Below are 25,045 nucleotides of genomic sequence, written 5' to 3'. Positions count from 1 at the left end.
AACATGTGTTCGAGACAAAGCCTGCCTTGTATCTGGCTCCGCTGCGGTCTTTAGCGGTGCAGATCAGCAGATACAGACCCCGGTCCACATGCTTCCCGATGGACAGAAGCGCGCGGCTGGACCGGCCTCTGCTGCTCAGACCGATCGACGGTAACATCCGGTTCCGCAGCTCCACATCACACCGGAGCTTCATCCCGAAGAACACGCCGCAGTCCGCCTCACTGCACTAGTCTCTTGCTAAACAACCATTCAACTCCATTAAACATCGACACACGAGCTCCAGTACTGCGTGAACACTGGGTTGTATCTGGTGACGGAGACTAATTAGTGATCAGAAATCGTTAAGTGCGTGATAAACAAGCTCTGACTGAAAAACATTAAACTAACCTGAAGTTCTGAGGCGTTCGCGCTTCTCTGTTCTTCCGTTCAGATCGATTATTAGCAAACCAGCAGATACCAAACAAGTCCAAACTCACGCCGAATAATTAAAATCAAGCGTAAGACGATTAAATCGTGTTTCAAACAGCGCTCTTTAACGATCTTTCGTGTTTAGGCTGTTGCGTAACGCGCGCTTCTTTACGTCGCGCATGCGCAGTGGACTGACGGACCTCACTAATATGGCGGCGTAATTTTACCAGAAGATATTTCCGGCGAGGCCTTTCTGCATTAAAATAGTTTTAATTGACGAGAGCAGCGCTGCTCATGACAAGCTGCTGTCCATGAATCATCCGAGTAACCCTCAGAAGCGACAGCAGGACTAGTTTTCATCGCTGTGAGTAGTTTTCTGTCATTATTCTGCCGCTCCATCAAAACAAGACTGATTACAGAAGATAATTCACTCGATTTGATCAACACTACTGACTAATTATCAGTTAACAGAGTTATTTAATCAGTGCTGAAGATAACACGTGTCGTGGTATAACACACTGATCATATGAAGCTCTGTAGAGGAGTTATATTGTAAATACACGTGCTTCAGGTCATTGCGGGATTGTTGTCATTCCAGTGACTGTCAGACATGGAGGAGGAGGAGGAGGATGAAGGTGTGTTGGAGTGGGCTGCAGGACAGGAGGAGGAGGATGAAGATGTGTTGGAGTGGCTGCAGGAGGAGTTTGTGTCCAGGGAGCGTCCGGCGGAGCGCAGCGGCCACATCGCCGTCACTGACCGCGGCTGCATGTTCGTTTGGGGAGGATATAAGGTCAGTATTTACTCAGAAGATCTGTCATACTGAAGACCCTTGCACTGGTGACTGTGTGAAGAGATCTTTATATCAGCCTGTCGTTCTGTCAGAATGCAGACACAGAAGCAGCTGTATTCACGGACTTGTATTTGCCGAAGAACGAAGTCTGGATATACAGCATGGAGACGGGAAGATGGTAAAGCCCTGCCGCCACACGAGCTGCTGGAGTGTTTCCCGCTGCTAACGGCGTGTGTGTGTGTGTGTGTGTGTGTGTGTGTGCGTGCCTGTGTGTGTGTGTGTGCGTGTGCGTGCCTGTGTGTGTGTGTGTGTGTGCCTGTGTGTGTGTGTGTGTGTGCCTGTGTGTGTGTGTGTGTGTGCCTGTGTGTGTGTGTGTGTGTTGCAGGAGAATGCAGCGCTCGGAGGGCGAGGTGCCGAGCTCGATGTCCGGCAGCTGCGGCTCGTGTGTGGACGGTGTTCTCTATCTGTTCGGTGGACATCAGGCCCGAGGAAACAGTAATCTGGTGAGTCTTCCTCCTGAAGCCAGGCACCGGATCAGTGGTGAGCTTCAGAAAGACACAGGTGTTGGTTTTGTGGTGTCTGCAGGTGTACCGTCTGCCGCTGAGAGCGTCTGCGCTCCGCTGGGAGAAGATGAGCGAGCTGACGAGCCTGGCGCCGACCTGCAAAGACAAGCTGGGCTGCTGGGTTTACAGAAACCAGTACGTCTTCCTCAAGCAGCATCTGATTCGCCAGATCCCGTGGCTTTCCTCCAGCTGTTTGTGGTCTGTTTCCGCAGGCTGGCGTATTTTGGTGGCTACGGCTATATAGCGCAGCCCGGGCACAGAGGAACATTCGCACTGGATGAGAACTCCTTCATGGTGAGTCCGTCTTCATCGCCCGGCGTCACGTGTGACGCGACTGTAACGAGAAATCGCTGCCATGTTTTTCAGGGCAACCACGCAGGACGAGGCTGGAACAATCACATCCACGTTCTGGATCTGGAGACGTCAGCCTGGAGCCAACCCATCACAAAGGTGTCACGGCTGTAATCCTGCAGGTATGATGTGTGGATCCGCATGATCCGGTTCTGACGCTGTGTGTGTGTGTGCAGGGACACGCTCCGTCGCCTCGAGCCGCTCACGCCTGCGCCACCGTCGCTAACAGAGGCTACGTGTTCGGAGGACGGTACATGGTGCGTGTGAATGAGGAGCACTGTATATACCCAAGCCAGCTGTCTTTCAGTGTGATTTGTGTTCAAAGCTGAATGTTTTGCAGGATCAGCGGCTGAATGACCTGTACTGCATCGACCTGGACACGTGGGAATGGAGTGAGATGTAGGTTCAGTGTTTAGGGCCTTAATTAAACATTACTCTGTGGTAGGACTGGGGATATGACCCAAATCATATCACGATAGGACTCACTTTATATTACTGTAACAGTTCACATCACAATATACTTATTTTAGCTTTAAATAAGGTCTTTATGATAATCACCAGTGTCAATATCACAAACTAATACTAGCCTCAATTAAAAAACGTTAATAAGTTTTTGTGACCACTTAACAGTCGTCACCTTTATATATACCTTTTATACAGTGCTTTCAACGATACAGATCGTGTCAAAGCAGCTTTACAGTATCAAATAGAGAAAGTGTGTTGGTAAAGCAAAAGGATAATATTAAAGACACCGCAGCGTCACGTGAGCGTGTAACCGGTGTTATCGCCCGGCCGTTACTCTGTGGGATGCTGAGAGCTCAGTGAAGGGTCAGTGACGCTCGTCTGAAGCTTGTGTGTGTTTTAGGAGCGCTCCTCAGCACGGTCCGGTCGGCCGCTCGTGGCACTCCTTCACTCCGGTGTCAGCGGATCACATCTTTCTGTTCGGCGGCTTCACGACCGTCAGAGAAACGCTGAGTGAGTGACGCAGACGAGACGCACCTCGTCACTCCAAACACGTGCTTCATTAACGTGTCTGTTTTGCAGGCGACGCCTGGCTGTACTGCATCAGTAAGAACGAGTGGAAACCGTTCAAACACGAGCACACGGAGCGGCCCAGGTGAGTCTGACCTCTGACCTCTCGTCTGTGTTTGTGCTCTCAGTGATGCTGATGTTGCTGTGTTTTCTGCAGACTGTGGCACACGGCGTGTTTGGGTCCTGATGGAGAAGTGTTTGTGTTCGGAGGATGCGCCAACAATCTTCTCTCTCATCAACAAGCTGTGAGCAAAACATCAATACCTACTTTCTTGTAATGCATGTTTAAATGAAGAACTCCAGAGTAGAAACCAAATGCTCTGTAGTTAAGAATAATGTTCACTTGTAGTTTTGAGACTGACAGACACATAAGAGTTAGAACAATTTCCAGATTTAGGATCGATCCCTGCATGTTTTCTGGAAGCGTCAGTCTGGATCCACTGACCTGCGCTCGTTTCTTCACAGGCTCACAGCAACCAATTACTGGTTTTCACAGTTCAGCCCAAACCGCTGGTCAGGTGAGTGATTTCAGCGAAGCGTCACACTTTCTGTCTCAGATGCTCTCTGAAGCTTGACTGTGTGGATGTCCAGGTTGTGTTTAGACGCGGCCGTCCTGCACCGGAAGCGCCTGGAGCTCATGTGGGACGTTCTGCCCAAAGCCCTGCTCCTTCGGCTCAGACAGAGAATCGCCGGAGACTCCTAGAAGACAATCACACTCTCGTTCAGACGAGAACCAGACCACCTGTGCGGAGAAACCAGAGACTTTTATGATGAGTTGGTGTCTCATCTCATATGGTTTGGGAAAGTCAGTGTCATGTAAGAGTGTAGCAGAAAAATGATTTATTCCACTGGACAAACAACAACAACGCCTGATTTTATTTCAGCATTTTCAATTACTTTTATTAATACCACATCTGCATTAAAAATGTCAAACACTGGTCAATGGTCTTTTTTGTCGCCACAGTGTTACAATTTGTACAATTTCCTCATTATAACCAAACAATCAGCACTTCCTGTACAAACACAGCAGTAGGGGACGAAGTGAGAGACCAGTTTTACAAACCTGTACTGAATCTCTTCACGATTATCAAACTAATTCTCATGATCCGTCACAACACTAAACCTGATCTTCTGATGCAGATTTGTACAAAAAACCCAAATTTTGTATGGTTTTATATCACACTTTTTTTTTCCAACATGGAAAATAAATGGTGTAACATTCACATTTATATTGTTATTTTTATTTACTTATTAAATGCACTGAGTTGATAAGAGAAAAATATTTGCTTGAAAAAACCCCAACACATTTAAAGCTTAAACTCTTTTCTGTTTTATAACGTAAATATTGAGAGTCTCTCAGCAGAAATCATCCTGAGCTTCACTTCTTCTTTGCTGCTAACAGGTTTGGTGCAGAAACCTTGACTTTCCCAGGCATGTTTCTGGACAGATCCGTGTCCTGTAAAACAGCAGCGTTAGCCACACACACCTTCAGTTCTGATCAGATTCATGAGACGTCAAATACCTTCACGCTCCTGAAGAGATCCTTCTCTCGAGCGCTGGCGTCTTTCCCGCGCATGAAGCTCAGCACGGCGGTGCGGGCCGCTGCGGTCACAGATCACGCTTAGCATATTCACACACGCATTTATAGCATTACAGCTCCACAGTAAGACAAGCTTTACCTTTCCCCTTCTTCTGGGTGCCTGGAGTTAATTTCACTTTGTACCTGGAGTCAGAACAGGATGATTTTATGAGATGATTCTGCTCTAAGAGCAGGTATTATTATTGATATTAAATAGTGCAACGCTGCGGATGTGTTCAATACATCTTGAAAACGTACTTGTAGTTGGAGAGCGCCATGTAAGGAGCACAAACCGGCACCGCGAACATCAAGACATCGTCCGGATGAGGCAGACCGGTCAATGAGTCCAGAATGTTCTCACCATCCTGAAAACAATCAAATCACTGAATGCTGTACGTGTATCAACAACATGAGCCACAACAGACTGAATACAGATATCCATCGCTACAGCTCACGCCACTGCTGATGGTGTTCAGATCTGCTCTTGGATCCGAACACAGAGAGAGTTCAGATGATTCAATTCCTCATCCTGTTTGTTTCTTGCTTCACTCACCTCAGCAGCAGGATTGTCCAGCTCCTCCGTCTCCTGAAACACACAATCACGACTCAGTCACACTTTATTTACAGATCACACGTGTAATATTTCATCTGTCAGATATTATAGGTCATAAGCGCTGTGACCTTCACGTCTTGATCTCCTCCCGCAGGATCTTCAACAGCTTCTGCATCTTCGTTCTTCCAGACGGTGATTTCAGCTTTGGGCTTCACGGCTGCTTTCTGATGAGGCTGAGCTTTCTTTAGCGGTTCTTCTTTCATTTTTCCTTTCTTTCCCTTCTTTACTTTTTCCTCTTTATTGGATCCTGCAGACTGTTTTCATAACGTGTGAATGACGGACACATAACGACAGAAACAACCTCTTGCAAGAGCGGCTGACAAATCTTCATTACTCATCTTGCTAGATTTGTCTGCTGCTTTTGATACAGTCAACCATCAGATCCTCTAGTCAACCCTATTGAGAAAGGGCTTCTCAGGAACCGCACTCCAGTGGTTTGAGTCTTACCTCTCAGATAGGTCCTTCAAGGTATCTTGGAGAGGTGAGGTATCGCAAGTCGCAACATCTAGCTACTGGGGTGCCTCAGGGCTCAGTTCTTGGACCACTTCTCTTTTCTGTCTACATGGCATCACTAGGTTCTGTCATTCAGAAACATGGCTTTTCATCTCACTGCTATGCTGATGACACTCAACTCTACCTCTCATTCCATCCTGATGATCCGACGATAGCTGCTCGCATCTCAGCTTGTCTAACAGACATTTCTTGCTGGATGATGGACCATCACCTTCAACTTAACCTAGCTAAGACAGAACTGCTTGTTGTTTCAGCTAACCCATCGCTTCATCACAATCTCAGCTTCCAGTTAGGCTCATCTACCATAACTCCTTCAAAAACAGCCAGAAACCTTGGAGTTGTGATTGATGATAAGCTAAATTTCTCAGACCACATTGTTAAAACTGCCCGGTCCTGCAGATTTGCATTATACAATATTAAGAAGATCAGCCCTTTCTCTCGGAACATGCAACACAACTCCTTGTTCAGGCTCTTGTTCTGTCCAGACTTGATTATTGCAATGCTCTCTTGGCAGGTCTTCCAGCCAATTCTATTAAACCTCTACAATTAATCCAAAATGCCGCTGCAAGATGAATCTTTAATGAGCCGAAAAGAACGCACGTCACGCCTCTGTTCATCAATCTGCACTGGCTACCAATAGCTGCTCGCATTAAATTCAAGGCATTAATGTTTGCCTCCAGAACCACCACTGGCTCTGCACCCCTTTACCTAACTTCATTACTTCAGACTTATGTGCCTCTAGAAGCTTGCGTTCTTCAAGTGAACAACGCATTATTGTACCATCCCAAAGACACAGAAAAACACTTTCAAGGACTTTTTCATTAACTGTTCCCATCTGGTGGAATGACCTGCCCAGCTCAATCCGAGCAGCTGAATCCTTACCCATCTTCAAGAAACGGCTAAAAACTCATCTGTTCCATCTTTACTTGACCCTCTAACTCTAGCACTATCTATTCTAATTGTATTTTATCTGTCTTTTTATTAAAAAATAACAATAATAATAATTATCTGTACTGCGTTAGGCTAACCAAGACTTGTAATAGCACTTGCACGTTGTTGCTCTTTTGTTGGTTTTGATTGCTTCTTATGTCCTCATTTTAAGTCGCTTTGGATAAAAGCGTCTGCTAAATAAATAAATAAATAAACTACAAGAGACTGAAGGAGTCTGCAGATGTTGGACAGTATTTGTCTGTACAGCATGTGCTGGCGAGAAACGCTGTGCTTCTTTCTGTGCATTCACTGTCTGTTTCTGCAGCTGCCAGCCTCATCAACTCATGATCAGTGCTGGGGAAAGCTACTTTTAAAATAATGCATTACAATATTGCGTTACTCCCTAACAATAGTAACTAATTACGTTACTTAGTTACTTTTTATGGAAAGTGGCATGTTACGTTACTTTTGAGTTACTTTTTAAATCTGGGCAGGGTTTCCTTGTATGTTTTTAATATAAAAAGTTCTTCTTTTACAAATAAAAAGTCCTTTCACACCAGAAGTGAAGTGAATCCGGCTCAGACTGAAGGAAATGTAGATTCAGGTCTGTACAGTAGAGGGCGCCGCTCAAACTAATCACATGAAGAATATGACGCAGGAGAAGAAAGATCAACACTATTCAGCAATAACTACAATCAAACACAGATGTGTTATTTTTTCTTATTAATATGGCTGTATTGGATCATCGAAGCTTAGTAGCAAAGACATTATTTAATAAAATGGGATTAAATACATAAATGATATTTGTCTAACATATTTAATTATCGCAGGTTTGTGTAATATTCTGAGTTTGCGTTTGACTGTAATACTGACCCCCAATAACTTCATCATCAACTCTCGGTCCTCTTCATCCTGATCTTTGTATTTGTCCTTCATCTTCTTCAGTTTGTTCTGGGAAAAACAGTCAAAGCATCAACATGACACACCAGTAACACGTGACCGTGTTAAACGTGAAGATCACTGCTCGTTAGTGTAATGACCTTCTGTCCTCTCTTCAGCGGCTGATTGGCCGCTCCGTTCTTACACGTCTGCGTCACGCTCGGAGCTTCCGGCGGTTTGGAGTCGGATTCCTCCGGATCATCGGTGTCCTCCGGTTTCTGCTTCTTCTTCATGTCCCTGATGACATTTACATTTATTCATTTAGCTGACGCTTTTATCCAAAGCGACTTACAATTGCTATATATGTCAGAGGTCGCACGCCTCTGGAGCAACTAGGGGTTAAGTGTCTTGCTCAGGGACACATTGGTGTCTCACAGTGGATTCGAACCCGGGTCTCTCACACCAAAGGCATGTGTCTTATCCACTGCGCCATCACCACCCAGTGATGACAGTGATTAATCAGTTATGATGATTTTTAAAAATCGTCGACTTCATTTTGCTGGCGTCGACTAATCGCCAAAATACCGGAAGTGGTGCATTTCATGGACGAGAATCCATAAAACACATTTTTAGACTATTTTCCAAGGCTGCATGATATATTAAATTAATATATTAATTAATTAAATAATATATTAAATAATTAAGCATAATTGTGAATTCACAAACGCTATGATTTAATTAAATAATTATATACGATGCAGTTCACACAGTATATGGTCTTTAATTATTTCCATGCGTGTAGTTAAGCTCGTGCGTCTCACAGCGGCTCCTCAGAAACTGTGATTATTTACATGAGGAGCGTCTCAAACTCATCTCTGCATGTTGTTCTGAGTTTGGGTTTATTATAACCTTCATCTGGGGACGCAACGTGCGCCATTTCATCAGATTTGTAAGCTAAATCATTTATAAATCTACACAAACACAGGAGAATATATCACAATTCCTAAATAAAAGCTCAAACCCTCACTCTGAGTTACACGTTTTGATCTCCACATATTAATTTAATTACAGCGGCTGTAGGATTTCTGTCCCAAAGAAATGGCCAAATATTAAAGATTAAGTGTACATTTGAATTAAATGGTGCTTGGTCAATATTAGACAGTAATGTGGCCGTCGGCGCCGCTGGAGGTCTTTGTTGTGATGAGTAATCTACATTAACTCTATTGTTTATATTACATTATATATTTTAACAGTTTTGTTTAAAACCATCTTGCTTTTGCTACTTCATTTAAACTAATTATTATTACATCATTGCTATTATATATGCACTTTAAGTCATTTTAAAAGCTATTGTTCACTTAAATCCATTTTTATTACCAATAAAAAAATATTATAATTATAGGGCCCTATGAAATACGTTTTATTTCCAAATTCGGTTTTTAAAATTTTATTAATCAAAAATATTAAGAAAAATAATCTTAATTCAAAGGCTAAACAAGATGATTTTTCTTAATCCATTATCAGACATTTTTACTTGTTTGAAGCAAAAACTAACAAAATTTGGATATTTTTTCAGAAAACAAGACATAATATCTTGAGTCATTTTACTTGTCAAGTAAACGCATCTTAATTCCAGAATTTGTAGATATTTATACTAGAAAACAAGACAAAAATCATTTGAAATAAAATACTAAAAATTATTTTTTGCAGTGCAGAAATTCAAGATAGAAAGTTGCAATTACCTTTTTTTAATATTGTATTCAGTGTTGGAAATGGGCCTCCATAACTATGTGTATTGTATAAAGCGCTACAGATGTGTCTCACCTGCGCTGTTTGGCCGTCAGGTGCTTCTTGGCTTGCGTCTCTGTGTTCACCTGCAGCACAGATGCAGCTGTTAACCCTGGGGTCACTCACAGCTGAACGGTGTGATCTCAGGTGTGTAACTCACCTGCTGGGGATCGTCCTGTTTGAAAGCATCGCTCTGAAGAGTCCTGCGGAGAAACAGACTCAATCGTCTCGTCACACAGCAGTAAAGCAGGAGGACCGTCGGAGCGAGCCTCACCTGTTGGGCTGCAGGTGTGACAGAGAGATGCTGGTGTCTGGAAAGCTGATCTCTGGGCTCTGATCTTCCTCGTCTGGCTCTTCCTCGTGGTCTCGGACGCATGCGGTCGTCTCGTCTGGTGATCTGCTGGACTCCTGCTGCTCCTCAGCCTCGTCCTCGCTGTCCTCCTCTGAGACACAAACACAGACCGCTGATCATCTGACACAAAGCTGGAGAATCAGAGGAGACTGATGGAGATGTTTGTGAGCGGACACCTAAGAGTTCTTCTCCTTCCTCCAGGAGATCTGCAGTGCTGGAGGTCACGTCCGCCTCTTCCTCATCCAGCGTCTTCATCTTCCTCTCTCCACGATGTCTGAAAACACTCTGGTCATCCACCTACAATCAGAAAGAGACTGGAAACTGAAGGTGCGACATGAACGAGCGTAGATTACGATCACGTGGCCACTGATAACGCACAGATCTTTAACAGAATTTCCTTCTTTCTGTGTTTTTGCTGTTCTACGGCAGGAGGCGCATATCTTCTGAAAGAGCAGCAGAGTCGCAGATGTAAGAGCATTATAGTGCATCATCAAACAGCATATCCATCAAAACTGCCTAACGTTAGTGAATGAAATGTCTGGTTTACACTGCAAAAAATTATTTTCTTCCTTAATATTTTGTCTTGTTTTCTAGTATATATCTCTACAAATTCTGGAATTAAGATGCATTTACTTGACAAGTAAAATGACTCAAGATATTATATTTTGTTTTGTGAAACAAATATCCAAATTTTGTTCAAACAAGTAAAAATATCTGCCAATAAGAATAATAATTTAAGAAAAATAATCTTGTTTAGCCTTTTAATTAAGATGATTTTTCTGACTCCATTGGCAGATATGTTTGAAGCAAAAACTAAATTTGGATAATATTTTCAGAAAACAAGACAAAAATATTAAGGAAGACAATCATTTTTTGCAGTGTAATTCAGTGTTTTAAGTGGATGAAATGTCTGTGGTTTAGGACAGTGACTCTCCTCCTGATCAACTCCATCTGTTCTGATCATCGGTCTGAATCTGATCCAGACCGAGTCTTTGACAAAAATGCAATTCTCTCAACTTTTTGTCCAAAACCTTTTTTTTTATGAAACTTCTAAAAAAAAAAAAAAAAAAGTTTGCATGAAGCTAGAATAAAACATTTTGTTTCAAAGCAGAGACTGTGTTCTTATTTTGGACATATTGCATATTTTGGACATATTGGGGGAAGTCGTGGCCTAATGGTTAGAGAGTCGGACTCGTAATCGAAAGGTTGCGAGTTCGAGCCCCCGGCCGGCAGGGATTGTAGGTGGGGGGAGGGAATGTCCAGCGCTCTCTCCACCCTCAATACCACGACTGAGGTGCCCTTGAGCAAGACACCGAACCCCCAACTGCTCCCCGGGCGCCGCAGCATAAATGCCCACTGCTCCGGGTGTGTGTTCACGGTGTGTGTGTGTGTATTGTGTGTGCATTTGTTCACTACTCACTGCTGTGTGTGTGCACTTGGATGGGTTAAACGCAGAGCACCAATTTCGAGTATGGGTCACCATACTTGACAATACGTCACGACTTTACTTTTACTTTTTTACTATATTCAGATATTCATACAACAAAATATTTTGAGTGCCGTGACATTTTTGTGAAAATGATCAACAATGCTGGCAACTATTTTAAGAAACAGGTGAAGAAAGAGTTAACACCGCCTCAGCATTAATGCATCTTTACCTTGAACAGAAACCCGAAGCCCATGATCAGATATGAAGGGGGCAGAAAGTTCTTCTTCCCTGTGGAACAGTGAAACAAAAAAATCTTTTCATTTTGTAAACAACTTTTAAACAAAACATGAAACAACTTTTGTGTCAGAAGTGGGATCCAGACACAGGTAAGAGCTGGTGGTTGTATTATTGCTGGTTTCTAGCAGGTGATATACTATATATTCATATAAAGACACTGATGGACAAACCCTCACCTCTGATCATGAAGCTGCCGGTGGTCAGATACTCTCCCGTCGGAGCGGTTTTGGACACCTGTGGGAGATAAAGCACATGAGCGTCTGACCCGGACGAGCCTGCCTCCGCGTGTGCCGCTGCCGCTCACCTGATGATGATGGACCCACCACGCGCTGGTGACCACTTTAGCGTCCCACGCCGCGCTGTAGCACACGGACATCGTCCCGGCCTCAGTGAGCGTCCGCGGAGGAACCGGCTCGCCTGACGAACACACACACACACACACACACACACACACACACACACACACACGCTCACAACCACATCCTCCTGTGTGTCTGACACTTACATTTCTACTTCTGTATTGCAGTATTTAATTTCTGTTTTCCTCATATGTGTCCCTGCAGCACAAAAGCAGTCATGAGTAACACAGGTATATCTGTAGCAATAGCCAACAATACATTGTATGGATCAAAATTATACATTTCTCTTTTTTGACAAAAATCATTAGGATATTAAGATCATGTTCCATGAAGATATTTAGTAAATGTCCTACCGTAAATATATCAAAACTTCATTTTTGATTAGTAATATGCATTGCTAAGAACTTCATTTGAACAACTTTAAAGGAGATTTTCTCAATATTTAGATTTTTTTGCTCCCTCAGATTCCAGATTTTCTAATAGTTGTATCTCAGACAAATATTGTCCGATCATAACAAACCATACATCAATGGAAAGATTATTTATTCAGCTCTCAGATGATGTATAAATCCCAATTTAAAAAAATGGACCCTTATGACCCTTATGGTTTTGTGCTCCAGGGTCACATATTAGTGTTATATTTAATCTCTGCTGTGTTATTCCTATGCAGTCTGCACTATCATGTATGTCTGCAGTATGTCTGTACTTTCTTCTGCACTGGAAGCTCCTGTTGTGTGTAAACATACTTGGCAATAAAGCTCTTTCTGATCCTGAATGACAGAGTTTTCACACATGAGCAGCACAAACAGCTCGTCCTGTGTTTGATTCCCAGCGAATGTCACCTGATTTTTCCAATCACTTCACTGATTTCTATGAAACTACAGCACATATGAACCCAGTGTTTGTGAACAAATGTTCTTTTGACCAACATCAGATCATCAGAGTTTGATCATCATGCGGTTCCTCACCGGACGGGTTCTTGATCACGCAGCTCGTGGCTCCGTGCAGATCGGCGTGAATGTAAAGGTCTCCTGAGGAAACACATGCAGCACAGGATTCAGAGACACAGAGAAACCCCGGGGAGATCATCAGGAGAGCGGAGGACCTCGGCTCTGACCTGCTCTCAGATAGCGCTTGACGATCATCTCGTTCTGCTGCTGGTCTCGTCCGGCGATGATCAGGTAGTTCTCTGAGCTGACGAACCACAGAAACTTCTCAAACCTGAACACAAGAGAGCCGGCTCAGAGAAACACACACAGCGTTTGCAGGCTCAGACGGACGGATGCGTGTCTTTACCAGTACACCTTCCTGGCCTTCTGGATGCTGGTCACCGTCTGCACTTCTTTCAGTGTTTGTTTGGTCTTTTTCTCAGCAGATTTGAAGGCCTCGAGTCAAGACAAAAACAAAGCGGACATTCAACAACCCTGCAACACTTATTTGAACTGTTGCTGTCTGGGAAACCTTACAGGTCTATCAAAACACGCAAGATTCATGAACAGTTTTATCCCAAAGCTATAACCGTACTGAAAACACACTCCTGACATGAGAAGAACGGTCATGAGCGGCTGCAAGCACTTTATTTCACTCAGCACGGTGTAATTATTAGTTTTATTTTCCTCTTTACACTGTAAAAAATGATTTTCTTCTTTAGTATTTGTCTTGTTTTCTAGTATAAATATCTACAAATTCTGGAATTAAGATGCGTTTACATGACAAGTAAAATGACTCAAGATATTTTGTCTTGAAAAAATATCCAAATTTTGTTCAAACAAGTAAAAATATCTGCCAATGGGGTAAGAAAAATAATCTTGTTTAGCCTTTGAATAAAGATAGTTTCTCTTACCCCATTGGCAGATATTTTTACTTGTTTGAACAAAATTTGGATATTTTTTCAAGACAAAATATCTTGAGTCATTTTACTTGTCATGTAAACGCATCTTAATTCCAGAATTTGTAGATATTTATACTAGAAAACATGACAAAAATACTAAGGAATTAAATAATTTCTTGCAGTGTATGTGCAATATGTCTTTCTTTAATTATTCTTCATCTGGATACGTTGGCAAGTCTGTAATTTTGTTGTAAGTACAGTAAAAGAATCTGATCTGAGCGCGTTTAGTCTCTGCTCACCTTCTGCGCTGCTTCCACAGTCTTCTGCTCTTTCTTGGCCGCGCTTCTCTTGCTGTCGTAATACCTGACGAGAGACTCGTGCTTCAGTAAACATGTCACGAGCATCACGTCTGATCACAGGATTCACGTCTGAACTCACTTCTTTGCATTGGCGTAAGCAGAGAGATTCAGATCCACATCCACCAGAACCGGTTTGTCCTTCTCCACTTTTCCTTTCTGTCCTTTATCTTTGTTCTTACCCTTTTTCCCCTTCTGTGCTTCTGGGGTCTCCACAGGCTTTCTGGCGTCCGTGTCTTCCACCTCTCCGTCCTCTGGACCGCTGTAGGGGTTTCTGAAAGAGAAGGAGGATGCGGTCACACCGAGACATGGTGAAGAGCATCTGATGCCTGCGGGTGAAAGCTCTCACTTCAGCAGCATGGTGATGTGATTGCTCTGCAGCTTCAGCTCTTTAATGGCACAGGCCACAGGATCTCCGGCCACCTGAGCTTCCTTCACGATCTGACCGATCTCGGCCCAGTCCACCTGATTGGCCAGAGCGCTGCGCACCACCTGAAGAGCTCGGTCCACGATGTGAAGATTCATCTCCACCAGCTCTCCCTTCAGCCGGTCCACCTCCTACAACACCACACACAACCAGACCACTCCAATACAATCAGAACCAGTATTCACTTAAGGCTAAAAGTACTGAAAGAAAAGAACTGTCCTAGACTACGGAACCACAAACTGTCCTAAACTAGCTATTTTCGTTCGAGATAATTCGTTCGAAGTAATGTGCTGCGTATAACATGATCTAGAGAAACACGTGTTAGTGATAAATCCCCTGTGATGTTTGTACTGGCTACTGTATACAGGCCACCAGGCCACCACACAGACTTTTCTATCTGAGGTAGTGCTGGCTGCAGATAAAGTCCTAATTGATGGTGATTTTAATATCCATGCTGATAATGAAAGAGATTCGTTGGGATCAGCATTTATAGTCATTCTAAGCTCCATTGGTGTTAAACAACACGTTTCAGGACCTACTCATTGTCGAAATCATACTCTAGATTTAATACTGTCATATGGAATTGATGTCAGTGGCGTTGAAATATTGCAGCAGAGCGATGATATCTCAGATCATTATCTAGTTTCGTGTTGTAGGATATCAGAGACTGAATCAGACAAAGTGAAGCTGCGATCAGAACATTGAAACATGAGAAGCTGAGATTCCAGAAAGAGAGGCTCCAAGAAACAGGATATCATAAATCTGTCCGGATTCCTGGCTCCAACTAGCTGAAGCAATCCTAACTTAGCGAGCCTCTTTCACCAAACAGCTTACAACCTTGAGACAAACGAACACTTATTGATAATTCCAATTCAAGAAGGAGACTGTCAAATTTGTTGCAAATAATCAAGACTGATGTCAAAGAGATGGCCATCACGTGTTCCACGATTGTATTCACGAGCTTCCTTAGACTGACTTCTCCCCCACATAGAAGACAGACCAACCCAACATTCCTGTCTAAAGAACATGCCTTCGTTCTCCTTAGAACTATACAAGACTTTCTTCTCCATATGCACATAAAATCATCCTAAAAGGACATTTTTATGTTGTACCCACATATCATGTTTTAATCAAATAATATGTATGTCTTTTTAATCATTATTGAATAGTTAAAGAGAAATATTTCATGTTTAGTATGTATGAGTTTGAAAATTCATGCTGTGAATGTTTCTTCCAATCAATTCTTTGTCAAATGCATCATAGTCTTATTATGAAATCATGTTCAAAAAGGTATACTTTGCCAAAGCCTGTAAAATTCGGACCATGTGACTGATAACAAGCTGATTTATGATGTAAAGAACACCCCTAGCTAAGATAATAGCCTATCTAATTGGTCAAGACATCCAGATGGGATGTGTCCAGAAGCGAGTTTAAAACTGTTGTCCCTCCTTCTTTCTTCCTCTTTTGTTCTCTCTATCTCTCGTCCCTCTCTCACCGAGTGCTGCTGTTTGAGCGTGCTCTGGCCCACGTGCCATAATGAGAAGGAAAACAACTTAGTCTCGTTACATCATTTTATTTTTATTCTTTTACTTTAGTTTCTTTTCTTTCCGTGGAGTTTCGTGTTCTAATGTAAATTTGCTACAAAGTCCAGCTCCGACTGCACTCAAAACTTCCAGCAGACCCAACTCCGCATCTTCAGCCAACGCCTACTGAACTTCCAGCCAATCAGACACTTCGGGGAACCCCGTCTGCAACGAGGACACAACCCCGTTACACAGGCAAAGCAAGCAACACCTCCAGGTTCTAACAGGTTCTAATTGGTGTATTTAATATAATAGCCTCATTGAGAAACTCAAAGCGAGGGTTAAATAAGTGATTGATGGTTGTTCAGGTCTATGCAATAGCACATATTGCTGTGAACTTGGGATTTCACATTTCCATTCTCTTAAACTCATCCTTTCCTCACTTTCTCTCTTTCTGCAGCGTGTGAATGTGTGAATGCTTGTGTTCATGTGTTAGATTAGTTTATGTTTTAGGTTTATATAAATAAAATCTTATTTACATTGAAAAGAGAAGTATCTTGTGTTTTCTGCTCACAAGTTAATGCCTTAATCTGTCGATTTCGTTACTGTGCTGTTTAATAGTGTTTTCACTATATTTGGGATGTTAATATCCAGTACAGAGTTTGTTATACGGCTCGTTCAGTGAATCGCCGCAATACCAATTCTGTTCAAATCCCTATAAAATCATAAATTATTCCCTTTGAGCTAAATTAAACTATTTCTTTAAATTACGTATTAATATGTAATACCCTTACAGTGTATATTCCATATAGCTAAAGCTGTAAAGCCAACTCCTTGTTACAAATTTAGTAGAACCATCACTTCTACCACAAAAGACTACTTTATAAATAATTTTCCTGACTTATCTCAATTCCTCAGCATATCCAACAGCTCAGAACAACTTGATGATGTAACAGAAACTATTGACTCTCACTTTTCTAGCACTTTAGATACGGTTGCTCCTTTACGCTTAAAATTGTTTTTAAATTAAAAACTGCTAGATCTGGTTACTTTATGTCTCTTTTAGAAGAAAACAAACACAACCTCAAGTATTTATTTAATACAGTGGCTAAATTAACAAAAAATATAACATCAGCAGGTGCAGACATTACCCAGCAGCACAGCAGTAATGACTTTATGAACTACTTTACTTCCAAGATCGATTTTATTAGAGATAAAACTGTAACCATGCAGCCGTCAGCCACAGTATCGCATCAGATAGTGCACTATAGATCCCCTGAGGAACAATTCCACTCATTCTCTTCTATTGGAAATGAAGATTTGTATAAACTTGTTAAATCATCTATAAACCAACCTGTATGTTAGACCCTGTTCCATCTAAGCTCCTAAAAGAGGTGCTTCCAGAAGTCATAGATCCTCTTCTGAATATTATTAACTCATCATAGGGGTGGGCGATATGGAAAAAATATCATATCACGTTTTTTTTTTAGAAATATCACGATTTCACGATTTTATCATGATTCTTTGTCATGTTGGTTTTATTATTTTGTCTGAGCAGTGCAGCCAAACTAATTTCCTATTATAAAGACAAATCCTTTCAAGGTAACAAAATATAAAAAAGAATGGTGGATATTTTAGGCCAAAGTGGGTGAAGATAAAAATCTTTGTCATTTTTTTTTTGTTATTAAAAAATAAGAACAAAGATACACTTTACAAATACACATAATATATAAATAAAATATAATATAATAAAATACAAAAAAAATATTTTCAGGTACAATTAGGCATATTTAGCAGGAGCATTCAAGAAATTTAATGAATAAATATAACAATGAAACTCTATATAGATTGATTCCTATTAAAGCAACTGTATTTTTTTTTTGGTCAAGAGTTTTTTTGTTGTTGTTGTTGTTTTAACATTAAAGAATAAAAATTCTGTCATCTGTCTGTCGATTCTGTCATAGTGTTTTATATTTATACCATCATTTACTCAAAATTTGTTTTAAACCTGAATGGGTTTCTTTCTTCTGCTGAACATAAATGCTATTTTGAAGAAGGTGGAAAACCAATCAGTTGCTGGTCCTCAGTGACTTCCATAGGATTGTTCTTTCCTGCTATCAAAGACAATGTGGACCAGCAACTGTTTGGTTACCCTCATTCTTCAAAATATCTTATTTTGTGTTCAGCACAAGAAATTAATAGTGGTTTGGGACAACATGTGAGTGAGTAAATAATGACAGAAATTAAATTGTAGGGTGAACTATCCCTTTAATGACAGTCGACAGCATGTTTAGTGTCCTGTCCCTTTAAGAGCTGCACGCATCTAATATACAGGCACGCATCTGTTTCTCTCTTAACTATTTACTTTCATTTTAGAGATAACCAACTGAGTCTGTATGTAAACCTTGTGTGTTTTGACAGTATTAGCGCAAAAGATAAGTTAGTTGAGTAATCAGGCGCTGTTAGACAGGTGTTTTAGTGCGTGTGCTTCAGGTGTATGTGCTCAGAAAAAGCGCACATCAGACCAGCGCGCGAATTAAACATTTAACCGGCAAGGCTTTAAAACACGCAAATAATGTACTTTTGTGAATGCAAATAAGTGCAGTGTCCCGTGAGTGTAACTCTACCGCTGAGTTAACACTGATGTGAATGTGTGTCGTGTTGTACAGTATATAGAGACGGAGGCCAGAACTGTATTTGATCATGTGTGCTGTAGCACGATACTACCATATTTCTTCAAAAGCAGATCAGAATCCTGAGTGGAGACATTTTTATTGTCTATGATCAAAAATCATCATATCGAACACCCCTAACTCATCGTCATTAGGATATGTCCCAAAAACCTTCAAACTGACTGTAATTAAGCCTATCATTAAAAAAACACAACTTGACCCCAAAGAATTAATTACAGACCGATCTCAAATCTCGCTTTTCTGTCAAAGATATTAGAAAAGGTAGTATCATCACAACTATGTTCCTTCTTAAGCCCGGCTCACACTGTGCGATTTTGGCCACGATTTGTTCGTCTGAGACAAATTTAGAAAATCCTAACATCCTAAAAGATTCCTATAATCCTAGGCTGAAATCGGTCGTCTAGATCGCTGGTTTGACATGTTCACCGACAGCCGATTAATGGCCGTTGCGATCAATTTTTTCCTCCGATTAAATTCTGGCAGTGTCAGAAGATTTCAGACACTTTCCTGCAGTGTGACATCTCCTACAACGATCGTCAAACCAAGAACCAATAGGAGCACTGAACTTGATGACACAATTAGCGCGACAACTTCAAACCATTCATTATTTGTAAAAACAATATATGTACAAAGTAAAGTTTACTTAAAGTTTATTTATTAAGGGGCAGGATGTTTAAACTCGAATAACAAAATTACCTCAAGTTCGCTCTGTAGAACTGGAAGTCCATATAGCCCTCTTTTGCCCAGCCATGACTTGCTCCACACACGTCGTCTTTCTCGCTTTTTTTTTTAACATCAAGGCATGTAATTAATAAAACTAATGCTACACGTTGCTGTTGTTTGCTAGCTACCATTATAGCGAGAGAACGCGGGTCACGTATTGATGACGTAAAACTCCGGACACGTCTTCTTGAGTGCGTCCGTTTTTATCGCGTCTTGACTGTCGTACAGTCTGACATTAAGACAACTGAGATCCTACAGTCTGACATGGGGATCATGTTCGTACAGTGTGACAAGCAGCAATCGCAAAAGACTATTAAAAATCGCACAGTGTGAGCCCGGCTTTAGAGAAAAATGATATACGTGAGGATTTCCAGTCAGGTTTTAGAAAATATCATAGTACTGAGACTGCTCTCATTAGAGTTACAAACGACCTGCTTTTATCATCTGATCGTGGTTGTATCTCTCTATTAGTGCTTTTCCACTGCATGGTACGGCACGGTACAGTTCAGTACGGCGCACTTTTAGGGGCTTTTCCACTGGGTACAGTACCTGGTACTTTTTTTTAGTACCACCTCGGCCAAGGTTCCAAGCGAGCCGTACCGTTACCAAAACGTGACTTGTAAACTCTGCTGATCGCTGATTGGCCGGAGAAAATCGCCACTGCCTGCGTCATTGAACTTGCGGCACGAGACACAACAGAGCCGCTAGATTTAAATGCGCACAGTTTTTCAGGAGTCACGGCAGTAGAGGCGGCACTTGAATAAGTAACGACACGTGAATAATCCTGCTCACTCTAAAGTGGTACTAAACTGCAGTGGAAACACAACCCGAGCCGAGCTGAGCTGAGCAGTGTCGTGCTGTTCTGAGCCGTGCCGAGCCGAGTCGTACCACGCAGTGGAAAAGAGCCATAGTAGTGCTACTGGATCTTAGCGCCGCGTTTGACACTATCGACCACAACATTCTTTTAAATAGACTAGAAAATTATGTTGGCATTAGAGGAAGTGCACTGGCATGGTTCAAATCGTACTTATCTGACCGTCATCAGTTTGTGGCAGTAAATGAAGAGGTATCAAACCAATCACAAGTGCAGTATGGAGTACCTCAAGGATCAGTACTTGGCCCCTTACTTTTCACGCTTTACATGTTACCCTGGGGAGATATCATTAGCAAACATGGTGTTAGCTTTCACTGTTATGCTGATGATACTCAGTTCTATATTTCTTCGTGACCTGATGAAACTTACCAATTTGCAAAACTAACGGAATGTATAGTTGATATCAAAAACTGGATGACTAGCAATTTCTTACAGCTAAATTCTGAAAAAACAGAGGTGTTAATTATTGGACCAAAAACGTTTGCATGTAATAACCTAGATCACTGTCTAATACTTGACGGCTGCTCTGTAAATTCTTCGTCATCAGTTAGTAACCTAGGCGTACATTTTTATAGCAATCTTTCCTTCGAAAAACATGTTTCTAGCATTTGTAAAACTGCATTTTTCCATCTTAAAAATATATCTAAATTACGACCTATGCTCTCAATGTCAAATGCAGAAACATTAATTCATGCATTCATGACCTCGAGGTTAGATTATAGTAATGCTTTATTGGGTGGTTGCTCTGCACGTTTAATAAACTCCAGCTGGTTCTAAATACAGCAGCTAGAGTTCTTACTAGAACCAGGAAGTATGACCATATTAGCCCGGTTCTGTCAACACTGCATTGGCTCCCTATTAAACATCGGATAGATCTTAAGATCTTGTTAATTACCTATAAAGCCCTGAATGGTTTGGCTCCTCAGTATTTGAGTGAGCTCTTATCACATTATAGTCCTTCACGTCCGCTGCGATCTCAAAACTCTGTCCATTTGATAATATCTAGAATATCAAAATCAACTGCTCCCTGGGCGCCACAACATAAATGGCTGCCCACTGCTCCGTGTGTGTGTTCACTGCTCCATGTGTGTGTTCACTGCTGTGTGTGTGTGTGTGTGTGCACTGCTGTGTGTGTGTGTGTGTGTGTGTGTGTGTGTGTGTGCACTGCTGTGTGTGTGTGTGTGTGCACTGCTGTGTGTGTGTGTGTGTGTGTGTGCACTGCTGTGTGTGTGTGTGTGTGTGTTCACTGCTGTGTGTGTGTGTGTATTCACTGCTGTGTGTGTGTGTTCACTGCTGTGTGTGTGTGTGTGTGTGTGTGTGTGTGTGTGCACTGCTGTGTGTGTGTGTGTGTGTGTGTGTGCGCACTGCTGTGTGTGTGTGTGTGTGTGTGTGTGCGCACTGCTGTGTGTGTGTGTGTGTGTGTGTGTGTGTGTGCACTGCTGTGTGTGTGTGTGTGCACTGCTGTGTGTGTGTATGTGCACTGCTGTGTGTGTGTATTCACTGCTGTGTGTGTGTGTGCACTGCTGTGTGTGTGTGTTCACTGCTGTGTGTGTGTGTGTGTGTGTGCACTGCTGTGTGTGTGTGTGTGTGTGTGTGCACTGCTGTGTGTGTGTGTGTGTGTGTGTGTGCACTGCTGTGTGTGTGTGTGTGTGTGTGTGTGCACTGCTGTGTGTGTGTGTGTGTGCACTGCTGTGTGTGTGTGTGTGTGCACTTTGGATGGGTTAAATGCAGAGCACAAATTCCGAGTATGGGTGAACTTACTAACTTACTTGGCCTCACGTCACTTTCACTTTTGATAATACCTAGAATATCAAAATCAACTGCAGACGGCAGATCGTTCTCCTATTTAGCTCCCAAACTCTGGAACAATCTACCTAACACTGTTCTGGAGGCAGACACACTCTGTCAGTTTAAATCTAGATTAAAGACCCATCTCTTTAACCTGGCTTACACATAACACACTATAGCATTTCTATAATTCAAATCTGTTAAAGGATTGTTAGGCTGCATTAATTAGGTCAACCGGAACCAGGAACACTTCCCAAAACACCTGATGTACTTGTTACATTGTTAGAAGAATGGCATCTACGCTAATATTAGTCTGTTTGTTTCTTATTCCGAGGTCACCGTAGCCACCCAGATCCAGACTGTATCCAGATCAGATGGTGGATCAGCACCTAGAGATGACCTCTACAGCAGGACACCTAGATGACCCCAGAGACTGACCCCCAGTGAAGACCCTGTCTCCAAGACGCCATCAGGACAAGACCACAGGAACCAGATGAGTCCTCTGCACAATCTGACTCTGCTTTAGCCTAGATTTAAACTGCTGCTTCTGCTGGCCAGAGGAGAATGACACTATTTCGACAAACTGAACTGACGTCAAACTGAATTTTCTGAGATACTGAATTTGGGACTTTCATTAGTTGTCAGTTATAATCATCAAAATTAAAGGAAATAAACATTATATATCAATATATATTATATATCAATATATATATATATGATATATTATATATCAGAAATATATCAGTCTGTGTGTAATGAATGAATCTAATATACAAGTTTCACTTTTTGAATGGTATTACTGAAATAAACTTTTTCATGATATTCTAATTGTATGACCAGCACCTGTATGTAAAGCTGATATAAAACCACCCAGCTCTATATCAAGCCGATGTAAAGCTGCTTTGACACAATTTACATTGTTAAAACCACTATACAAATAATAGTTACTTGACATAAAATGTTTTGTGAATACAGGCCCTGATCTCTAGAGGATAAAGCCACACAGTGAAAGAGTGCAGGATCGTCACAAACGCTCTGGTTTGTTCTTGCACGCTCACAGACCTGAGCCTGATGAAGCGTCTCCAGCCGCTGCTCGTGATCTCGTCTGACGTTCTCCAGCTTCTTCAGCGCGTGTTTCTCCTGCTGCAGCGCCTTCACGTCCAGCTTCTGACTCTCCATCTTCGAGAAGAACTCATCGACCGCCTGAGATCACACACAAGATCGTGCATCGCTTACAATTTAGACAAGTGTCAGAGATAAACTGTGAAGAGAACGTTTGATAAAAGTCCATTTAAGTTTTTTTTTGAAGACCAAGTGAAGATATTTAGTAAATTTCCTACCGTAAATATATCAAAACTTCATTTTTGATTAGTAATATGCATTGCTAAGAACTTCATTTGAACAACTTTAAAGGAGATTTTCTCAATATTTAGATTTTTTTGCTCCCTCAGATTCCAGATTTTCAAATATTGTTGTATCTCAGACAAATATTGTCCTCTCCTAACAAACCATACATCAATGGAAAGATTATTTATTCATGATGCATAAATCTCAATTTAAAAAAAATTGCCCCTTATGACTGGTTTTGTGCTCCAGTGTCACTTATGTCTAGGGAACACAATGAGTCTTATCAGCAACAGTTTGAAAATACAACTTCTAACAAATCTCCATTACTCCATTCATTTTACAGAAACAAATGAACAGCTCTGCTCCAAACCACCAGAAATATGGAAATTTCTTAAGTGCTATTGTTTATCAGTATATCTTTCTTGTTTTCCAGTGTGAATGTCTCAAGATTAATACATCAAGAAACATTTACTGGAGAAGCAAAATTACAAAAGAAGTCTTGTTTTCTGAGAAAGTGATCAATATGAGTTTATGGTAAAAACAAAAAAATATATGTTACCCAGCAGGCACACAACGTCATAAGACGTTGATATTTGATTAAATTTCGGTTGCGACGCCAGGTGACCAAAATGTAAATTCAACGTCTAATGTCAATGTTACATTGATGTCCAATACCGACGTCAGCTGACGTTGAGATTTTGTTGTTTTTAGGTGGTGTAACCAAAATCCAACGTTAAGTATTCGTTAACGTATTCCACCAAATATTGACGTCAACCCGATTTTCATTTTCAACCAAAATGCAACGTCTGTCCGACGTCAACCTGACATTACATAGACGTCTACTGCCTGCAGGGTATCTGCTAATGGAGTCCCATGACCCCGCCGAAAGACATTAGTTTTTGTTTTAAGCATAAACTTTTGATCAATTTTTCCAGACTACTTTTACATTTGTATCACAAGTAAATGTATCTTGATTTAAAGATGTGTACTGGAAAACAAGACAAAAAAACTGAGGAAGATATTCATGTTTTGCTGTGACTTTATGAATGTAAGACTCTCTACTCTGATTTAAGACTGTTTAAGTTTAAGGAAGGGCAAATTAAGACTTTTTAAGACCTGCAAAAACCGTCAAATAAACGAAATGCAATGTTTATATTCTGTCTTATTTTTTTTTTAAAAAGACAAACACCTCGTGGATTCTGAAAGGGGGATGAAAACTTATGCCATCAACAGTGTGTGCAACGAGCAAACCCAGCACAAACCTTGTTAAAAGACTCAAACTCAACATAGCAGCTCTTTTCATGTTGACAAAAGAGAAATGGATGAAATTCTTCATATCTGTTAAACAAAAGAGGACTAATTATTGCACGTGACAGAAAAGCTCTGTGTTTATCAGTAACATGATAAAATACGACCGGAAGAAAGAAGCGTGACAGAATCAGATCATCGTACGTCAGCAACTCTTCCTCGGCTTCATCTGGACTCATGCTGGGCTTCTTCTCGCTCTTCTGAATGATGAAGCCCTGAGAGTGGACAGACATGAACAGACGAGCGTTCAGGTAACGATCGAGACGCAGGAGAAGAATCATTCGTGACACAC

General features: G+C 41.5%; 3 protein-coding genes across 5 annotated transcripts in view; 1 reads left to right on the top strand and 2 right to left on the bottom strand.

Annotated features, from left to right (window-relative positions):
* The window catches only part of LOC306886398 (leucine-rich repeat protein 1-like), a 5,006-nt gene extending 4,237 nt beyond the window's left edge, over positions 1-769 (bottom strand). Inside the window, exons 1-2 of one of the 2 annotated variants that reach the window (XM_079443470.1) lie at positions 388-769; positions 26-237 (exon numbers count right to left, since the gene is read on the bottom strand). In XM_079443470.1, the coding sequence (XP_079299596.1) occupies positions 26-193 (168 nt within the window). In that variant the 5' untranslated portion in view covers positions 194-237; positions 388-769. Of the gene's footprint in view, positions 1-25; positions 308-387 lie in introns of both variants that reach the window. The other variant, XM_079443469.1, reaches the window with a different exon arrangement.
* The window catches only part of LOC306886399 (kelch domain-containing protein 2-like), a 5,535-nt gene extending 1,170 nt beyond the window's left edge, over positions 1-4,365 (top strand). The window contains exons 1-14 of one of the 2 annotated variants that reach the window (XM_079443471.1): positions 592-772; positions 1,007-1,198; positions 1,291-1,376; positions 1,584-1,701; positions 1,784-1,896; positions 1,974-2,055; positions 2,128-2,211; positions 2,289-2,369; positions 2,453-2,511; positions 2,978-3,087; positions 3,157-3,229; positions 3,302-3,389; positions 3,610-3,662; positions 3,736-4,365. In XM_079443471.1, the coding sequence (XP_079299597.1) occupies positions 1,019-1,198; positions 1,291-1,376; positions 1,584-1,701; positions 1,784-1,896; positions 1,974-2,055; positions 2,128-2,211; positions 2,289-2,369; positions 2,453-2,511; positions 2,978-3,087; positions 3,157-3,229; positions 3,302-3,389; positions 3,610-3,662; positions 3,736-3,847 (1,239 nt within the window). In that variant the 5' untranslated portion in view covers positions 592-772; positions 1,007-1,018 and the 3' untranslated portion in view covers positions 3,848-4,365. Of the gene's footprint in view, positions 1-591; positions 773-1,006; positions 1,199-1,290; positions 1,377-1,583; positions 1,702-1,783; positions 1,897-1,973; positions 2,056-2,127; positions 2,212-2,288; positions 2,370-2,452; positions 2,512-2,977; positions 3,088-3,156; positions 3,230-3,301; positions 3,390-3,609; positions 3,663-3,735 lie in introns of those variants that run through there. The other variant, XM_079443472.1, reaches the window with a different exon arrangement.
* Positions 4,026-25,045, bottom strand: part of LOC306886388 (ribosome quality control complex subunit NEMF-like) — a 25,795-nt gene continuing 4,775 nt past the window's right edge. The window contains exons 9-32 of the mRNA XM_079443443.1: positions 24,898-24,968; positions 24,708-24,783; positions 23,161-23,301; positions 14,420-14,628; positions 14,153-14,344; positions 14,014-14,077; positions 13,180-13,268; positions 13,001-13,104; positions 12,852-12,914; positions 11,829-11,941; positions 11,701-11,758; positions 11,457-11,515; positions 9,975-10,095; positions 9,721-9,889; positions 9,607-9,649; positions 9,483-9,532; positions 7,820-7,955; positions 7,653-7,730; positions 5,405-5,590; positions 5,277-5,309; positions 4,982-5,088; positions 4,824-4,867; positions 4,667-4,746; positions 4,026-4,600 (exon numbers count right to left, since the gene is read on the bottom strand). Coding sequence (XP_079299569.1) covers positions 4,523-4,600; positions 4,667-4,746; positions 4,824-4,867; positions 4,982-5,088; positions 5,277-5,309; positions 5,405-5,590; positions 7,653-7,730; positions 7,820-7,955; positions 9,483-9,532; positions 9,607-9,649; positions 9,721-9,889; positions 9,975-10,095; positions 11,457-11,515; positions 11,701-11,758; positions 11,829-11,941; positions 12,852-12,914; positions 13,001-13,104; positions 13,180-13,268; positions 14,014-14,077; positions 14,153-14,344; positions 14,420-14,628; positions 23,161-23,301; positions 24,708-24,783; positions 24,898-24,968 — 2,364 coding nt within the window. The 3' untranslated portion in view covers positions 4,026-4,522. The remainder of the gene's footprint in view (positions 4,601-4,666; positions 4,747-4,823; positions 4,868-4,981; positions 5,089-5,276; positions 5,310-5,404; positions 5,591-7,652; positions 7,731-7,819; positions 7,956-9,482; positions 9,533-9,606; positions 9,650-9,720; positions 9,890-9,974; positions 10,096-11,456; positions 11,516-11,700; positions 11,759-11,828; positions 11,942-12,851; positions 12,915-13,000; positions 13,105-13,179; positions 13,269-14,013; positions 14,078-14,152; positions 14,345-14,419; positions 14,629-23,160; positions 23,302-24,707; positions 24,784-24,897; positions 24,969-25,045) is intronic.

This window comes from Barbus barbus (assembly GCF_936440315.1).
Source record: "Barbus barbus genome assembly, chromosome: 20".
Lineage (NCBI taxonomy): Eukaryota > Metazoa > Chordata > Actinopteri > Cypriniformes > Cyprinidae > Barbus > Barbus barbus.
This window is presented reverse-complemented; position numbering and strand designations above follow the sequence as displayed.